Genomic DNA, 18,567 nt, shown 5'->3' with positions numbered 1-18,567 from the left:
TTTTGGCCAGAGAGAAAACTGCAGCATGCTGCTGTATTTTTTCCGGCCAAAAAACATAAGAGGGACTGAACTGATGCTTACTGAACGGAATGCTCTCCATTCAAAATGCATTAGGATAAAACTGATAATTTTTTTTCCGGTATTGAGCCCCTGTGACGGAACTCAATACCGGAAAACAAAAACGCTAGTATGAAAGTACCCCTACTGTGGTAGGAGTAGGCCAATTTCAGACTGCGGCTATCTTCTTTGGATCTGGCTTGACACCTTCAGAACTGACAATATGTCCCAGGTACTTGACTTCTGGTTTCAGTAGGTAGCACTTAGAGGGTTTGAACTTGAGTCCATGCTTGATGAGGACTTGAAAAACTTCTGCAAGATGTTTTAAGTGGTCTTCATAGGATTTAGAGTAGATGATGACATCATCTAGGTATAACAAGACAGTTTCAAAGTTCTTGTGGCCTAAACAGCGTTCCATTAATCTTTGGAAAGTTCCAGTCCAAACGTCATATAGTTAAATTCAAATATGCCCATGCCCTGCAAGTACCCACTGGTTAAATCCAGAGTAGAAAAGTAAGCTGAGGGTCCTAATGCTGTCAAGGACTCCTCAATTCTTGGTAAAGGATAGGCATCCTTGTGGGTAATTTGATTCATCTTTCTGTAGTCCACACAGAACCGAATGTTACCATCTTTCTTTCGGACAAGGACTAGAAGTGCAGCCCATGGAATATGGCTGTCTTTGATGATTTTTGAATCCTTCATCTCCTGAATAATCTTTTTCACAGATTGTACATTGTTGGTGGTATAGGCCGGTACCTTTCTTTAATTGGAGGGTGTGAACCGGTAGGGATGGTGTGCTTGATTACACTGACCTCTCCATAATCTGAAGGATATTTACTGAAGGCTTGATGATGTTCCTTTACGACTTTTAAGACTCCTTCAATTTGTTCCTCAGGTGTAGAAGTATCTCCCACATTGAGTTCTGTCTACCATGATGTATTTGGAGTATGATCTTGAATATTCAGCTTCTGAGTAGACTGTTCAGGTACACTGATAACATCTTGAAAAGTGACTTGTAACAACTGAGCAACAGGGTAGTGCTTGGTCAAAGCTATACTGCTACTACTTAAGTTCAGGAGACGAATTGGCACTTTACCTTGAGAAACGGTCACTAGGCTTCTTGCAGCTCGGACTAGAGGATGGTCCTCTAGGTTGATATGCTCTACTAGGGCTTTGTAGTCTTGACCTGGGATTCCGGAAGCGGTTCGACACCATAGGAGTGTTTCAGTATTGGGTTCACTGGTTGGTTACCTTTGATGCGAGCACAGCAAATCTCTCCTTTCTCATTAGCAATTTTTTGTTGTGCACTTAATACACGGATGGTCTGTTGTATCACCTTTTTAGCGGCAGGTGAAGCGGTAGGCATGGACTTCTGCTCTGTGCACTGTGTATAGGGCGGAGTTAGCCCTGGGAGGCTTGTTAGAACCTCCCCCTCCCTATGCAACTTTATGAGAACACATTTACAAGCACAGTTTACATGAAACACAATCACAACATTAAGCAGTGTGCTTCAGGACACTGCAAATATGCCCATAGACTTCCATTGTTCTGAAAACGGCCATGTGATGGGCGTTAAATTAAAAGGTTGTTACACAGCTGTTTTTCATTGTCGTGTGAATGCAGCCTTAGTTTGTGGAATTTCTTGCCTTCATAATGTGTTTGAGACCATCATATAGTGTTTAGCCATATTCTACTACTGGTCTAATCCACATTGTGGCAAGAACCACTCAGCTAAGTAAAGAGAAACCAACAGTCCATCATTACCTTATGAATACCCCTTATGGCACAGCTATAGTGTTCATGGCTTTTATTAAAGGGGTTGTCTGGGCTTTTAATATTGATGACCTATCCCCAGGATAGGTCATCAATATCAGATCAGCAGGGGTCTGACACTTGGAACCCCCGCCAATCAGCTTTAAGAAGAGACGGCGCAGGCAGTTGATGTGGACACAAACATCATAGTTCCTGGCCAGAAGATTGTGCTGTGTAAACAGGGGACCCCCTACTGTGGAGGTGATTGCTGCATGTAAATTCAGCTCTAATCTCCTTTCACGATCAGGCAGTTCTTGGGAATGAGCAGTTTGTTCCCAATAATTGCCTGATCAGTCAGGCGGTATAAGGGGGCCTTTATTAGTTTTGTTTATCTATAAATCAGATAATAATCAGACCACGTTTTTTTAGTAACTAATACAGAAATCCAAGTAGTTCCAAAGGGTTCACTTACTTTTTCTTGCAACTGTACACTAATTAATCATAAACCGTATATTGGTCCAGCCAATGAACCTGCTTCCTGCAATAAACCTGTTTGGATGTTTGCATTTCTTTCTGTGTCAGTTTCTGTTAATGGACTTAGATCATTGCTATAGGATCAGCAGTATAAATGTATACATGACACAAGACAATGACGGGCCTTGCATAGGTTAGTAAGGAGCATACTGCCGTCAGCTGTTGTGTATATACTTGACAGATTGTCGACGCACAGCGTAATAAAAGCAAGTGGTTTCTACTCTATGAACTCCATGAACTTCAAGGTTCAGTAGCTGATCTCAATAGACATTACAATCATAAAGTAAACCTAGGTATGGTATATGTACATTGTATCATCAGATCACACACATTTCATACAAATGAGATAGCTGGCAGTGAGCCGTAATCCATATCGTACAGTGCGGTATTTAGTCAGCCATAAAACACTCATCTATCTAAAGTCTGCAATCGGCTCATGGTGAAAATTGCTATTTGTATGGGTGACTGGATCCATATATCTGTTAATGTCATACCTCCTTGATGTGAAGGAAGTCTTTGGGATCAAAGTTGATGGACATCCCTTGCACTGGAGCGTCATCTCCAGGGGCCGGGTTATATCCTACATTCGTCCGTACTGCAAAAGCTACCGGCTTGGTCTGTGAGGATACACAATAACTTGATCAATAAAACAGCTTTCTCCATCAGATAAGTTCACCTCTACACAAGACTAAAAGTCTCTGAATGCTTGTTTTACCTTTGCTTTTTCCAGTTGTGCTAGAGCATGGCGTTCTGCCTCTTTTCGTAAAGCCTCTCTGTCTTCTTCAAGGGACACATCAGAATCGGACGGACGACTAGTGTAGGACTCTGCTGATCCCTGGATGAAGAGATTGAATGGTAAGAAACATAGACAAGACAGCAGGACATTGAGAGAACATAGAATGAATGCTACAGGAAAGGAATATTTGCAGCGTAGAAGGCAGATACAAATACCGGTACTCACCTCATGATCAAAGCCGTACACATACATTTTTCCCTGATACCCCTACTGCAGAATTCTACTTGCTGCTTTCGGTCTATGATGATAGTGCTGACCCAACACAATAACTGAGTCAATTACAAGTGGCCATATGTGCCCTAGTAAAGTTATAGCCACCCTCTAAGACTCATCAGATCACAACAGTAAGTTCTACAATATGTAAGTTCTAAAAACACTCAAAAATTCACACAAAGAAACACAAACGCAAACACTTCCTATCTTCTATCCCAGGCTGCTCTTCCGACTGCTGTCCCACCCCCAGTGAGGTCAGAGTGGCAGTGACAGACATCCATGGAGAGTTGGGACAGGTGGCCAGCTGCTTTGGAAGCCAGAGACAGCCTAGGATAGCAAAGAAGCTGACACAATGATTGATAAAAACAAGTGTCTGCTACTAAAGCCCTGTGCCTTCTAATACTACTCATTTCACTATACTGCAACACCCACCTCGTTCATTATTATTATCTTTACCCGCCTCTGCTCCCTATCTAACCTTTCTAATTCGCCTCTCCCCCTATCCGACCACAACCTACTCACCTTCTCTTCATTGGTCTCTCCTGCTGCTCCCCCGGTCCACACACTAGCCCCCCCCCCCCCCCTTCCTGCAGGTAACTTAAACATCTCGACTTTTGCTTGCTTTCTGACTCTCTTCTGCCACTCTCTACTATTTGTTCCCTCCAGGAGCCAGATGCTGCCACCACCCTGTATAACACCACAATAAGTACAGCTCTGGACTCAGTTGCCCCCCTCACACACAACAAAACCCGAAAAATCAACAGACAACCCTGGCACACCAACCTGACCAATTCAACGCATACAAGCAATCCCTCCTCATATTCAAATCCTCACTCGCTGATGCAAAACAGGCCTACTTCTCATCTCTCATATTTTCCCTGGCCCACAGTCCTAAACAACTTTTTAACACTTTTAACTCCCTTCTTCGTCCCCCAGTGCCCCCACCCTCTCCTCTCAGCTGAAGACTTTGCCGCATACTTCAAACAAAACATAGTCAACATTAGAGAAAGCTTCAGTACACAGTCCCCACAGACCCGCTACACAACTTCAGTCCTCTTCTCCCAAAACCCACTTCTCCACCATTACAGAAGAAAAACTCTCGACTCTACTCTCCAGATCACATCTCACCACCTGTGCACTTGACCCAATCCCATCCCACCTCATCCCTATCCTCACCACAGTGTTTATCCCAGGCCTAACTCATCTCTTCAACCTATCACTAACCTCTGGTGTCTTCCCCTCTGGTTTTAAACATGCTACCATTACACCTATCCTCAAAAAGCCTTCACTTGACCCATCTTCTTTGTCCAGTTATCACCCCATATCACTTCTTCCGTATGCCTTAAAGCTACTTGAACAACATGTCCATTCTGAACTGTCCTCTCACCTCTCCTCCTGCTCCCTCTTTGACTGGCTACAATCTGGCTTCCGACCCCACCACTCGACTGAGACTGCCATTACCAAAGTCACCAATGACCTACTAACAGCCAAAACCAAAAAACATGACTCTGTCCTCCTTCTCCTTGACCTGTCCTCTACCTTTGACACTGTCGACCACTCCCTTCTGTTGCAAACTCTCTCATCTCTTGATATCACTGACCTGGCCCTCTCTTAGATCACATCATACCTCACAGACCGAACGTTTAGCGTCTCCCACTCACACCACCTCCTCGTCTCATCCCCTCTCTTTTGGTGTCCCGCAAGGCTCTGTCCTAGGACCCCTGCTCTTCTCTATTTACACTTTCGGCCTGGGACAGCTCATAGAGTCCCATGGCTTTCAGTATCACTTTTATGCTGACGACACACAAATCTACATCTCTGGTCCAGACATCACCACCATTATTATCCAGAATCCAACAATGCCTATCTTCCATACCATCCTTCTTCTCTCGCTTTCTAAAACTTAACATGAATAAAACAGAATTCATTATATTTCCCCCATCTTGCTCAACCCTCCCAGCAGACCTATCTACCACAATCAATGGCTGCACACTCTCCCCGGTCAACCAAGTCAGCTGCCTTGGAGTGACCTTGGATTCTGCCCTCTCCTTCCGACCGCACATCCAAGCTCTTTCCACCACCTGCCGCCTCCAACTCAAAAACATCTCCCGCATCCACGCTTTCCTCAACTTTGAATCTGCAGAAAATGCTTGTACATGCCCTCATCATCTCCCGCCTAGACTACTGCAACATTCTCCTCTGTGGACTTCTATCTAGCACTCTCACACCCCTCCAATCTATCCTCAACTCTGTTGCCCGACTAATCCACCTCTCACCCTGTTACTCCTCTGCCTCTCCCCTCTGCCAATCCCTTCACTGGCTCCCCATTGCCCAGCAAATTCAGTTCAAAATACTAACAAATACATACAAGGCCATCCACAACCTGTCCCCTCCCTACATCTCTGAGCTACTTTCCCGATATATCCCCACATGCAATCTCCGATCCTCACAAGACCTTCTTCTCTCCTCTCCTCTCCTCTTATCACCTCTTCCCGCAATCGCCTCCAAGATTTCTCCCGTGCATCCCCCACACTCTGGAACTTGCTACCCCAACATATCAGACTCTCACCTAGAGTGGAATCCTTCAAAAGAAACCTAAAAGCCCCACCTCTTCAGACAAGCCTACAACCACTGACCCTGCTGCCTCTATACCGCCATGACCAGCTTCACCCTCACCTACTGTGTCCTTCTCCCATTCCATGTAGATGGTACATACCATGTAGATGGGCCCTCTCTCCTTCTGCACCAGTTTGTAACTCGTCTTGTTTATGCTTAGTACAATTGTCTGTATTATGTATGTATACCCCTTTTCATATGTACAGCGCTATGGAATGAATGGCGCTTTAATAATAAATAATAATAATAAGATTAGACCTCAGACCCACCTCCAAAATACCCCCAAAAACTACACCCAGTAATCCTAGTAAAAATGATCAAATCCCAACAATCTCAAATGACTCAAAACAAAATATATATATTTTTTTCATTTATAATATTGCTCTTCCATACATACAAATGGTAATAATATATCATAAATGAAAGATATGCCATTATGTGTAAGTAGGAGTCTCATGGACTTAAAGGGGTTATCCCACGAGTAATGTAAAAAAATGAAAATCCAATATTATATAGTACACGACAGTCTCTTTCTAACAAGCTTAGAACTAGCCCTGTACCTCACATGGATCCAGAGATCTCCCTATTCATTGCTGCTCTACTAGATTTATTTTAAGATGGCAGGATGTGTCCTTTCTGCTGCAGTTGGTGGCAGTTGAAGGATGGAACTGATCATGCGCTCCCGTCTCAGTGAGCAGGACAGAGAAATTAGAAAAAGAACAAACAGCAGGTGGCGCTATACAGATAGATTTCAGTGAATAAAGGGACACGCAGATGATTGTCAGGAGGGAAGCGTTCCCACCTGGCAATCGCCTGCTCGCTTGCTGAGGAGACCGCTGCTATTACATGCCATCGCTCGTCCCCATGCTCTACAGCAGCAGCTCGTAAGTAGACAGCACGATCTGCAGCCAGCAAATCCTTATCTTTCAGCATGCTGAAAGAGCTGGATTGCCCAATGAATGAGCATTTGCTCGTTTATTGTGCAATCGGCGGCAGTATTCCACTGCAAGATGATCGCTAACGAACATTACTACAAATGCTTGTTCGGTCATTGGGTAGAAAGTCTGCCTGTCTAATATACCATATACGCAGTGGCTATGCTAAATTGTTTAAGTACATGCAATTACAAAAATATTAAGATCCAGGTGCTGGTTTGAAAAATGTGGAATATTTTTCATGGGACAGCCCCTTTCATGATGTAAAATACATGCCTAATACAGCATACGATGACGCATGCCATAATTTGTTATCTTATTGTTTCCATATTAGTCCATGGTGAAATCTGAGACACATGGATACACAGTACTGACCCATAGATATGGCTGCCATGTTAAAGGTATTGTCTAGTTTAGAAAATCCATTGTCAGAGAATTCTGAGTTAATGGTGGGGTCCTCTGTTCCTTATTGCGGCAATGCAGGGAAACCAGGTTGCCCCACAGATTACAGCTGATACCTGGGGGTCCCAGCATTTGGAGACGCTGTATTCGGCTTCTTGTCCAGGGAGTCTTTTAACAACTGGTATATGTCAAAAGCAGTGTACCCTCTTAAGACTAATTAACTTAATATACACACATGGCAGGTCCCTGTAGATCTTTCAATGTGGATCTGGCTGAAATCCGCTGCTGCAAAAACCCAAAATAGTCTGGTTTTTGCAGTGGCATTGCTACGTGAATCGCAGTTGGTCTACCAACCGTTTCAACCTTTGCACTGCAGAGCAAATTGACATGCTACAGATTGATCCGGCAGCCATTGACCTACAAGGGACCCTTGTAGGTCAATGGCTGCCGGATCAATGGTGGCTGTGAATTCTGAAATCTCATCCACTTTACTACTACTGCAAATGCTGTGAGTTTTCGGCACATAATTCGGCCACGAAGTATCTGCAGCATTTACGCCATGTCTTTCCGTACCCAAACGATCCATAAAAAACGGATCTGTAATACAAGCATGTACATGTGTCCTTCAAGCAGCCGTATAAAAATAAGATATCTATGCCAATTATCTCTGCCAAGTCAGTCGGGTCACCCAAGTGTTTTTTTTTTATTCATTAACAAAAGGGTTGATTGAGGTCACACATAGCTGCCCCAAATGCCATTTAATAACAGTGCCTGAGAGGGGGCATAGAGCTCATGGTAAACAGTAAAAGAATGGATCAATATGGAAACTACTTGAGCAGGGAAATGGCTAAGACACACAGAAACCCACATTACTCTCATTTCTTTGCTGTACTTTCCAAATAGCATTTATTTCCTTAAGATGTAATTTATTTATTTTTATAAATCTTTGTTATTCTCCAGTTGTAAAATCATCATACAAAAGTATTATACTGTATGTATATCAGTACACCCCCCCCCCCCCCCCCCCACCTCCCTTTCCCATCCAAACACCCTATACCGACACGGCTGCAGGGGAAAAAATTACTAAATATTGGCCAAAGCCACCACTCATCCATGCCAGTACTCCAGAGCTTCCACTTTTTCCTCTTGTTTTCAAGAATCAGACCGTAGGTGTCTCCTTGGCTATTTCCTTGTTATTATTAATCTGGCTGTGAACAGTATTTATATATCACTGAACCCAGTGGTTCTTTCTCCTTTAAATGGTCACCAACTTTTCACACAACTTTGCATAAATCTTTGTAATATGAACTCACTGCAAAAAAATAAAATAGCGCACCCAGATAGAGATGTCAATGTCATGTCAGGGCTGGCATTTTACAGCAGGATAATGCTCACCCACACACAGTAAGGGTTGCCCGTTTGCCCGATTTATTACCAATACAGCATTTATGGGACCAGCTTTGGCAACCTATGAGTGTAGAGGATATACAGACCCAAGTGCCACATCTGTGGGCAAATGCACCGCAGGACACCATACTGAACCTGTATGCCTCCTTGCCCAACCGTATCTCATCTTGTATCCAGGCTGGAGGCCTAACAGGTAATAGAGCCTTCTTTCTACTGTAGATTTTCCCCCAATAATGTCTTCTTTTGCTCTAATACTTAAATCACTTATATTTATAGTTACATTCATACATAGAAAGTCTCATTTACTTCCATTAATTCCTTCTTGCTGTGTCACTCGGTGTGTCATGTTTTTTTGTTGTCAATGAGTGTATATCAAGAAAAATGTCTTCAGTTGTCTTCCTCCTCCCCCTGTTCCTAAATTAACTCTCTCTCTCTCTGAAATTTCTCCTGACTCTGTCTGAAGACAGACCAACGCACAGAAGTATCAGATTACAGAAATCAATAGAAATCTATGGAGAAGGGAGAGAGGAGGAATAAGCAGTAGTTGAGTGAGACAAGAGAGACGCACACAGACAAAAAATACTGCACCAGCTAAATTCTATATCACCCCAAGTCCTTTATTCACATCCATACAGATCAGTACATCTTAATAATGCCCTCCATGATCCTGGGGCTGCTTTTGAGGGAATGAGAAACAGGAAGCAGATTATCCACTGTGTTCAGTGGAAGCCAGCTAGTCTCCACCCACAAGATGAAGGAGAACAGCAAAGTAGGGGAACAGCATACATAGGGGAAAACTGCAAAAGAATGCCACATACAAGTCAAAGAAATAGAGTTATTCCTCATGTATGTATTCTGTACTACTGATTAATGCAAAATCTGTTGAAACATTAGAGGACCTATCATCACTCCTGACATGCCTGTTTTAATAGCTATATGCATTCCCCATGTAATTACATGTAATAATAATTCTTATGGCTCTATATTGTACCATTCTTTTATTATTTCTGCTAGAAGTTATGAATGAATTGCTAGCAGTCTGCAGTAAGGGTACAGTGGGGTGGTAACCAGTTGGGGGGGGGGGGGTCTCTGCACAGTCTCAGTCTATCCAATCAGTGCCGCCATTGTCAGACTGTGCAGGTACACCCCCTGACTGGTTACCTCCCCTCTGTACCCTTACTGCAGACTGCTAGCAATTCATTCAGAACTTCTAGAAGAAATAATAAAGGAATGGCACAACATAGAGCTATGAAAATTGAGGCTGCAGAATATTACATGGGCAATGCATGAAACAGGCATGTCAGGAGAGGTGAGAGGTCCTCTTTAAGTCATGCAGATTATCGAATATTACACTAAAAAAAACTGTCAGCCATACACCAACTTTAAGATGTAACGCTGATAGCAGTGGCGTAGCGTGGGGGGGGGGGGGGGGGGGGGGGGGGGGGCTGTGGGGGCCGTTGCCCCGGGCGCCAAATAGCAGGGGGCGCCAAGCAGCAGAAATTTCAATGAGGGCCACGGGAGCCTATGGCTCCTGTCCCCTTCGTTATGCCTCATAGGCTTCAGGCCACTAGGCCTGAAGCCTATAAGGCAGTACAGCGACACAGGACTCGGTAAGGAATCGATTACCTCACTGTGACGTACTGCGTCGGATTTCGCAAGATGACGCAATGACACGGCGAGGGAAGGCACAGTGAGACGTTTGTGACCGCCTGCCCCAGGATACCTTAAGCTGTGATGGAGAGAGGTAAGTATTAATTCTTTTTTTTTTATGTACCCTACCCTAATTGCAGAGGCACTGGGGGCACTATGGGGGTGGGGGAGGAGAAGAAAGAGGAGGACCACTGACTGGACATCATACAAATAAGACTGGAGTGGCCACTATATTAACAGGCGATCGCAATTATTCCTTATTCATAGGGTATACAAGACGCCACGACTCCTGTTTAAGATGGGTCTACGTGCAGACTCTAACTGTCCTAGGTGTGCTGCCCCGGATGCAGACTTGGCTCATATGTTTTGGTCCTGCACAGAACTGGAGCGTTTCTGGTGTGGAGTGTATAGACAAATAGAAAACAGCTATGGAGTTATTTTACCAAAGACTCCACTGGTGGGGTATCTTGGGTATGTAGAGGACCTAACAACCACTAATGATTATAAATTAGCAATTGCTAAATTATTGTACATTGCACGTAAATCCATTGCAAAACACTGGATACAGCCGATCTCTCCGACTAAGTCAGAGTGGATAAATATGGTCAATCATATGATATCCATGGAGAGTGGCATCTACTGTATATTAAAAGAGGCACTGTACAGAAATTTAAGAAGCAATGGCAGGTGTGGCTGGCTGGACCTGGGGGGAAGTCTCAGAGATTGATGCATATTTGGAATGGAATGGTCCTAAGGGGATTTGGAAGCTAAGATGTAAGAGAATTGGAGCATTTTTGTCCATGTCGAGGGAGATGACCACACGGAGAGGGGGAGGTGGGGAGGGAGTTGGGGGGGGGGGGACTGGGAGATTTAATAAAGATTTTTTTTTTGATGCAGTGTTATTGACATGCTGATTTGGATAAAGTATGATTGATTTTACTGTATTGATATCCTATTGTCATATAATGTATGGTTTATCTGAACAATTGGCTGTATGTAAAACCTTTAATAAAAATGATCTGATTAAAAAAAAAAAAACAATAAAGAGGCGGCCAAAACATTAATAATAAAGAGGGGGACATTATATTAACAATAAAGAGGCGGCCAAAACATTAATAATAAAGAGGGGGACATTACATTAATAAAAAAAGAGGGGGCCATTATATTAATAACAAAGAGGAGGACATTACATTAATAACAGAGTGGGCCATTACATTAATAATAAAGAAGGGCCAATATATTAATAATAAAGAGGGGGGCATTATATTAATAATAAAGAGGCGGCCATTACATTAATAATAAAGAGGGGGGCATTATATTAATAATAAAGAGGGGGCCATTAAATTAATAATAAAGAGGGGCCATTATATTAATAATAAAGAGGGGTCCATTATAATATACAGGGGAATAATATTATGGGGAATGGTGGACTATCTGTCTGGCTCTAGCACAGTATTGGGGGCAGCAGGATGAGTTGTTGAGACACCAGGAAGGAGAGGATGATAGTAAAGTGAGGAACCTACATTTTTTTCTGTGAAACTCTGCAGAGACAAGAAGTGGCTGAAAGAAGGTATCATGGTGGTCTTATCACTGAATGAAGACTCTGAGGAAAGAGTCTACATCACAGGAGACGTCAGTGGATGTAACAGGTATGGTGCGGTGTTCTACTGTAATAATAATGTCCATCCCCATATCTGTTTCACGGTAGGGTTGGGGGAGGAAATTGAGAATTTGGCCCACCCTGCCGCATCCTGACCCCAGACTTCAGGTCACACTGTGCGTGTTCTGAATTGTTATAGCTCACACCCATCTACTACATTATTTGTACTCAGAGTTATCAATGTGTTATCTGAGGTGTTACATAGGACTGCAGGTGACATCTACTACATTATCTGTACTCAGAGAGTTATTACTGTTATCTGTGGTGTTACATAGGACTGCAGGTGACATTTACTATATTATCTGTACTTAGAGAGTTATCACTGTGTTATCTGTGGTGTTACATAGGACTGCAGGTGACATCTACTACAATATCTGTACTCAGAGAGTTATTACTGTTATCTGTGGTGTTACATAGGACTGCAGGTGACATCTATTACATTATCTGTACACGGAGAGTTATCACTGTTATCTGTGGTGTTACATAGGACTGCACGTGACATCTACTACATTATCTGTACTCAGAGAGTTATTACTGTTATCTGTGGTGTTACATAGGACTGCACGTGACATCTACTACAATATCTGTACTCAGAGAGTTATTACTGTTATCTGTGGTGTTACATAGGACTGCAGGTGACATCTATTACATTATCTGTACACGGAGAGTTATCACTGTTATCTGTGGTGTTACATAGGACTGCAGGTGACATCTACTACATTATCTGTACTCAGAGAGTTATTACTGTTATCTGTGGTGTTACATAGGAATGTAGGTGACATCTATTACATTATCTGTACACGGAGAGTTATCACTGTTATCTGTGGTGTTACATAGGACTGCTAGTGATCTACTACAGTAATTGTCAAAAGGGGCGTGCCCAGGGTGGGGGTTCAATTTTTTGGCTTGCCCCGGGTGCTGGCAACCCACGCTACGCCACTGACTGATAGTACTCCAGTATGTCTGAATTTTCCAAAAGTCCCACCAAACATGCTTCAGGTATGCTCCTGTTGCCTCACACCTATTACATTTAGCCTCATCTCATAAAACAATTCCGTGTAGCCTATTTGGTGTGTAATATAACCTACGCATTACAAAACATTGTACCACTGTGTGACATTGAAGTAAGATACAGTATCTCAACAGATTATCTAACAGTTTGTTCCAACATTCTTCCTCCTTCTTACCCATTACTTTCATCCACTTTTCTATCGTGTACAACTCTGTGTGCTCTGCTAACTCCACATTAGTGCGTCATGTAATTGTGACATAACATCTAGCTTTACCACCATATTTACCTCAAACAAAATAAACTGAATCATGTCCATTTCTCTGTCAGCAGTTTATCTCCTGGTACAGCTAAAATTGAGCATATTAAAATATGTCACATCCTACTTTCCCCTAACATCTGCCATTGGGGGACAGTTGGGAGGCGCCCACATATAAGGCTACTTTCACATTTTTGCGGATCCGTCATGGATGGATCTGTTCAGATAATACAACCGTCTGCATCCGTTCAGAACGTATCCGTTTGTATTATCTTTAACATAGCCAAGACGGATCCGTTTTCTATTGTGCCAGATTGTGTCAGAGAAAACGGATCCGTCCCCATTGACTTACATTGTGTGCCAGGACGAATCCGTTTGGCTTAGTTTCATCAGACGGACACCTGAACTGATGCAAACTGATGCATTCTGAGCGGATCCTTTTCCATTCAGAATGCATTAGAATACAAACTGATCCGTTTTGGACCGCTTGTGAGAGCCCTGAACGGATCTCACAAACAGAAAGCCAAAACGTGAGTGTGAAAGTAGACTTACACCATACATCTAATATATAGAACTGAGTGTATGTATGTATGTCCGCTAAAGGAATACGCACCGTCGCGTTTACAATTACGAAATTTGGCACACAGGTACATCAGGTGTCCTGGAAGGTTTTACACCGGGTCTCAGCTCTCTAGCACGTACCGTTCCTGAGAAATTCCCCAAAAATGCAAATATGGCACATCACATGACCTACATTAGCCAATAGAAGCCTGCAGGTCTTTCTCTTTATTTCCCAACTGCCCATACACACGGTCACATGTCTCTTATCAGCCAATAGAAGCTCGCAGGTCTTTCGTCTCCACATACATACTGTTTTACACCAGGTTTCCATAACAACCCAGCCATTTTTTCTTTACTGCTGTAGGTCAGCTTTAAAGGGGCAGGGCGCTGTGGATGACACTGTTAAGGGAGCGGAGTGCTGTTGAGGTCACAGTTCAGGGGGCAGGTAGGGTGGCCATTCAGGCCACCCTTAAAAGACGGACTTAAAAACCCGACCCACAGGTCCCGCTAAGCCATGCCCCAGATCCGGTTAGGCACAGTGCTGCTGTCTGAGAGTGAGCTGTTCAAAAGGACATCCCCGCGTTCAGGCCCTGCGCCAGACGGAGGACAGGGAGTCTGAAAGCTAGACGGTCTAACTTATAACCGGACTTCTGGCTACCCTAGGGGCAGGCTGCTGTGGAGGTCACAGTTAAGGGGACGGTCCGCTATGGAGGTCAGTGTTAAGGGGCAGATTGCTGTAGAGGCCACTGTTAAGGGGGCGGGGTGTTGTGGAAATCATTGTTAAGGAGATGGGGTACTGTGGAGGTCACTAATAAAGGGGCGGCCGCTGTGGAGGTCACTGTTAAGGGGGCGGGATGCTGTGGAGGTCACTGTTAAAGGGGCGGGCACTGTGGAGGTCTCTGTTAAGGGGGCAGGGAACGGTGGAGGCCACAGTAATGGGGATGGTCCGCTATGGAGGTTAGTGTTAAGGGGCAGGGTGCTGTAGGGGTCACTGTAAAGGGGGTGGGGTGTTGTGGAAATTACATTTTAAGGGAACAGAGCTCTGTGGAGGTCACTATTAAAGGGGCTGGGTACAGTGGAGGTCACTGTTAAGGGAGCGGGGTACTGTGGCAGTCGCTGTGGAGGTCTCTGTTAAGGGGGCCTGGAATGGTGGAGGTCAGTTAAGGGGACTGTAACTTATGGTCAGTGTTAAGGGGCGGGTACTGTAGAGGTCACTGTTAAGTGGGTGGACTCCTGTGGAGGTCACTTTCAAGGGGGTGTGGTGCTGTGGAACTCACTGTTAAAGGGGCAGGCTGCTGTAAAAGTCAAAGTTAAGGGGGTGGGCTGCTGTGGAGGTCCAATTTTAAGGAGACGGGGCACTGTGGGGGGTCAGTGTTAAGGGGTGGGGGCTGTGGATGTCACTGTTATAGTGGATACTGTCAATATCTTTTAACGACACACAAACATTAAATGAAATAGATTAAATATACCCGTGCGAAGCCGGTTCCTTCTGCTACTATTATATATTAATCTAATGTGAATGAACAGCTTTAACTGTGTCTGCTTTAGACCACCACAACTGATAAGCTCTACTTGGAAATGTTGGGTTTATGTAGTGGATCCCCTCAATCAATGTACCCTCTTTGGTTATCAACTATTTGCAACTGGAACCACAGTCTAAGGGTCCATTCACACGTCCGCAAAAGGGTCCGCACCCGTTCCGCAATCTTGCGGAAAGGGTGCGGACCCATTCATTCTCTATGGGCCCGGACGTGAAGCGGAGAGCACACTATGTGCTCTCCGCATTTGCGGAGCGCGGCCCCGAACTTCCGGGTTTCGGCACTGAAATTCCGGTCCGCAGCTCCGCAAAAGATAGAACATTTCCTATTCTTGTCCGCAGCTGCGGACAAGAATAGGCATTTCTATAGGGAGTGCCGGCCAGGTGTGTTGCGGATCTGCAATTTGCGGGTCCGCAACACACCACGGACGTGTGAATGGACCCTAAAGCTGCATTTACACGAGCCAATAATCATCCTGCAAATGGTCATTCCCGAATATCTGCCCATGTAAATGTGCTTGGTAAGCATGGTGAAGGCTGCAGTGCTCACAGGACCGCCAGTGCCTTCTCAAACAGCTGATCGGCGGGGATCCCAGGTGTCGGACCTCCACCAATCAGATACAAATGACCTATCAAGAGGTCATCAGTATTAAAGTCTTGGAAAACCCTTTTAGGCTACTTTCACACTTGCGTTCGGAGCGGATCCGTCTGATATTTCATCAGACGGATCCGCTCCGATAATGCAGACGTTCGCATCCGTTCAGAACGGATGCGTCTGCATTAAAACGTAGAAAATTTTCTAAGTGTGAAAGTTGTCTGAGCGGATCCGTTCAAACTTTACATTGTAAGTCAATGGGGAACGGATCCGCTTGAAGATTGAGCCATATGGTGTCATCTTCAAGCGGATCCGCCCCCATTGACTTACATTGTAAGTCTGGACGGATCCGCTCGCCTCCGCACGGCCAGGCGGACACCCGAACGCTGCAAGCAGCGTTCAGGTGTCCGCTCACTGAGCGGAGCGGAGGCTGAGCTCTGGCAGGCGGATGCATTCTCAGTGGATCCGCCTCCACTGAGAATGCATTGGGGCCAGACGGATGCGTTCGGGGCCGCTCGTGAGCCCCTTCAAACGGTGCGCACGAGCGGACACCCGAACGCGTGAAAGTAGCCTTAAATCTATGCCAGTAAGGGAGCTGGTGTAGATTTCACATGTTACATACAGCAGTTTCCTGGTGTAGATTATAATAAGTGTGCCAGTCATGCTATGTCATCGTCCTTATAGAAGCATACTCAATCATTTTTGCAGATGCTCATAATAAACGTGTATACAGTGGGTAGTATAAAATAGCTTAAATAATAAGTATGAGTGATATCAGGCAGTAAAAGCAAAATTGGAGCTATGTCTTCAATGCTTTTCACATTAGAGCATTAGGGCTTTTATATATATATATATATATATATATATATATATATACCGTATTTTTCGCCCCATAAGACGCATTTCCCCGCCCCCAAAAGTGTGGGGGGGGAATGGCAGTGCGTCTTATGGAGCTAATGCTGCCATTTTTACATTGCTAACATTGATACATCGCCGGCTGCGATGCTGCACAGCGCAGCGATGTATCAGGAGGAGGTAGGAGGGCCTGGAGGCCGGCAACTGCTGGAATCGCGGCGGGCCCCGGAGCAGTCACTGTACTCTTACACTGGGCCCCGCCACTCACAGCAGTATTCATATGTAAACTGTAATCCTTAACCTCTTCTTAACTTTAGTTACAGTAGCGCTATCCCGTGTAATACTACTTACTATCAAGCTCCTGTAGCAGGCACAGTGGCCGGCAGCTGTAACGTCACTCACTCACGTCCTGTGCATGCTCCTCCCACTTTATGAATGAAGCAGGCGGAGCAGGCGCGTGACGTGAGTGAGTGATGTTATGCTGCCGGTCGCTCTGCCTGCTATGGTACGGGAGCTTGATAGTAAGTAGTAGTACACGGGATAGCGCTACTTTAACTAAAGTTAAGAAGAGGGTAAGGATTACAGTTTACATATGAATACTGCTGTGAGAGGAGGGGCCCGATGTATTGGGGAACACTGTTATAGGGGGGGATCTGTGGATGACACATATATAGCATAAGATGCTATATATGTGTCATCCACAGATCCCCCCATAACAGTGCCATCCACAGAGCCCCCTCCCCATAACAGTGCCATCCAGAGATCCCCCTCCCCATAACAGTGCCATCCACAGATCCCCCATAACAGTGCCATCCACAGATCCCCTTCCTCATAACAGTGCCATCCACAGATCTCCCATAACAGTGCCATCCACAGATTCCCCTCCCCATAACAGTGCCATCCACAGATCCCCCATAACAGTGCCATCCACAGATCCCCCATAACAGTATCATCCACAGATCCCCTCCATAACAGTGTCATCCACAGATTCCCCATAATAGTGTTAGCCACAGATCCCCCATAATAGTATCATCCACAGACCACCATTAGTTCAAAACCCACCAAAAGCACACCTTTTGGTTAAAACATTTTTTTTTCTTATTTTCCTCCTCAAAAACCTAGGTGCGTCTTATGGGCAGGTGCGTCTTATAGGGCGAAAAATACAGTGTGTGTGTGTGTGTGTGTATATATATATATATATATATATATATATATATATATATACAGTACAGACCAAAAGTTTGGACACACCTTCTCATTCAAAGAGTTTTCTTTATTTTCATGACTATGAAGGCATCAAAACTATGAATTAACACATGTGGAATTATATACATAACAAACAAGTGTGAAACAACTGAAAATATGTCATATTCTAGGTTCTTCAAAGTAGCCACCTTTTGCTTTGATTACTGCTTTGCACACTCTTGGCATTCTCTTGATGAGCTTCAAGAGGTAGTCCCCTGAAATGGTCTTCCAACGGTCTTGAAGGAGTTCCCAGAGATGCTTAGCACTTGTTGGCCCTTTTGCCTTCACTCTGCGGTCCAGCTCACCCCAAACCATCTTGATTGGGTTCAGGTCCGGTGACTGTGGAGGCCAGGTCATCTGGCGCAGCACCCCATCACTCTCCTTCATGGTCAAATAGCCCTTACTTTAAAAGTTTTCCCAATTTTTCGGCTGACTGACTGACCTTCATTTCTTAAAGTAATGATGGCCACTCGTTTTTCTTTAC

The 18,567-nt window shown here is 44.5% G+C and overlaps 1 protein-coding gene across 5 annotated transcripts in view; it reads right to left on the bottom strand.

Moving 5' to 3' along the window:
* Positions 1 to 18,567, bottom strand: part of CACNB1 (calcium voltage-gated channel auxiliary subunit beta 1) — a 127,667-nt gene that overhangs the window by 55,611 nt on the left and 53,489 nt on the right. For 3 of the 5 annotated variants that reach the window (XM_040437080.1, XM_040437081.1, XM_040437084.1), the window contains 2 exons: positions 3,059 to 3,178; positions 2,838 to 2,960 (listed from right to left, as the gene is read on the bottom strand). In XM_040437080.1, coding sequence (XP_040293014.1) covers positions 2,838 to 2,960; positions 3,059 to 3,178 — 243 coding nt within the window. Of the gene's footprint in view, positions 1 to 2,837; positions 2,961 to 3,058; positions 3,179 to 3,304; positions 3,585 to 18,567 lie in introns of those variants that run through there. The other 2 variants (XM_040437083.1, XM_040437082.1) reach the window with 2 other exon arrangements.

This window comes from Bufo bufo, chromosome 6 (assembly GCF_905171765.1).
Source record: "Bufo bufo chromosome 6, aBufBuf1.1, whole genome shotgun sequence".
Classification (NCBI taxonomy): domain Eukaryota; kingdom Metazoa; phylum Chordata; class Amphibia; order Anura; family Bufonidae; genus Bufo; species Bufo bufo.
Note: the sequence above shows the minus strand (reverse complement) of the source record. Positions and strands in the feature narration are given on the sequence as shown.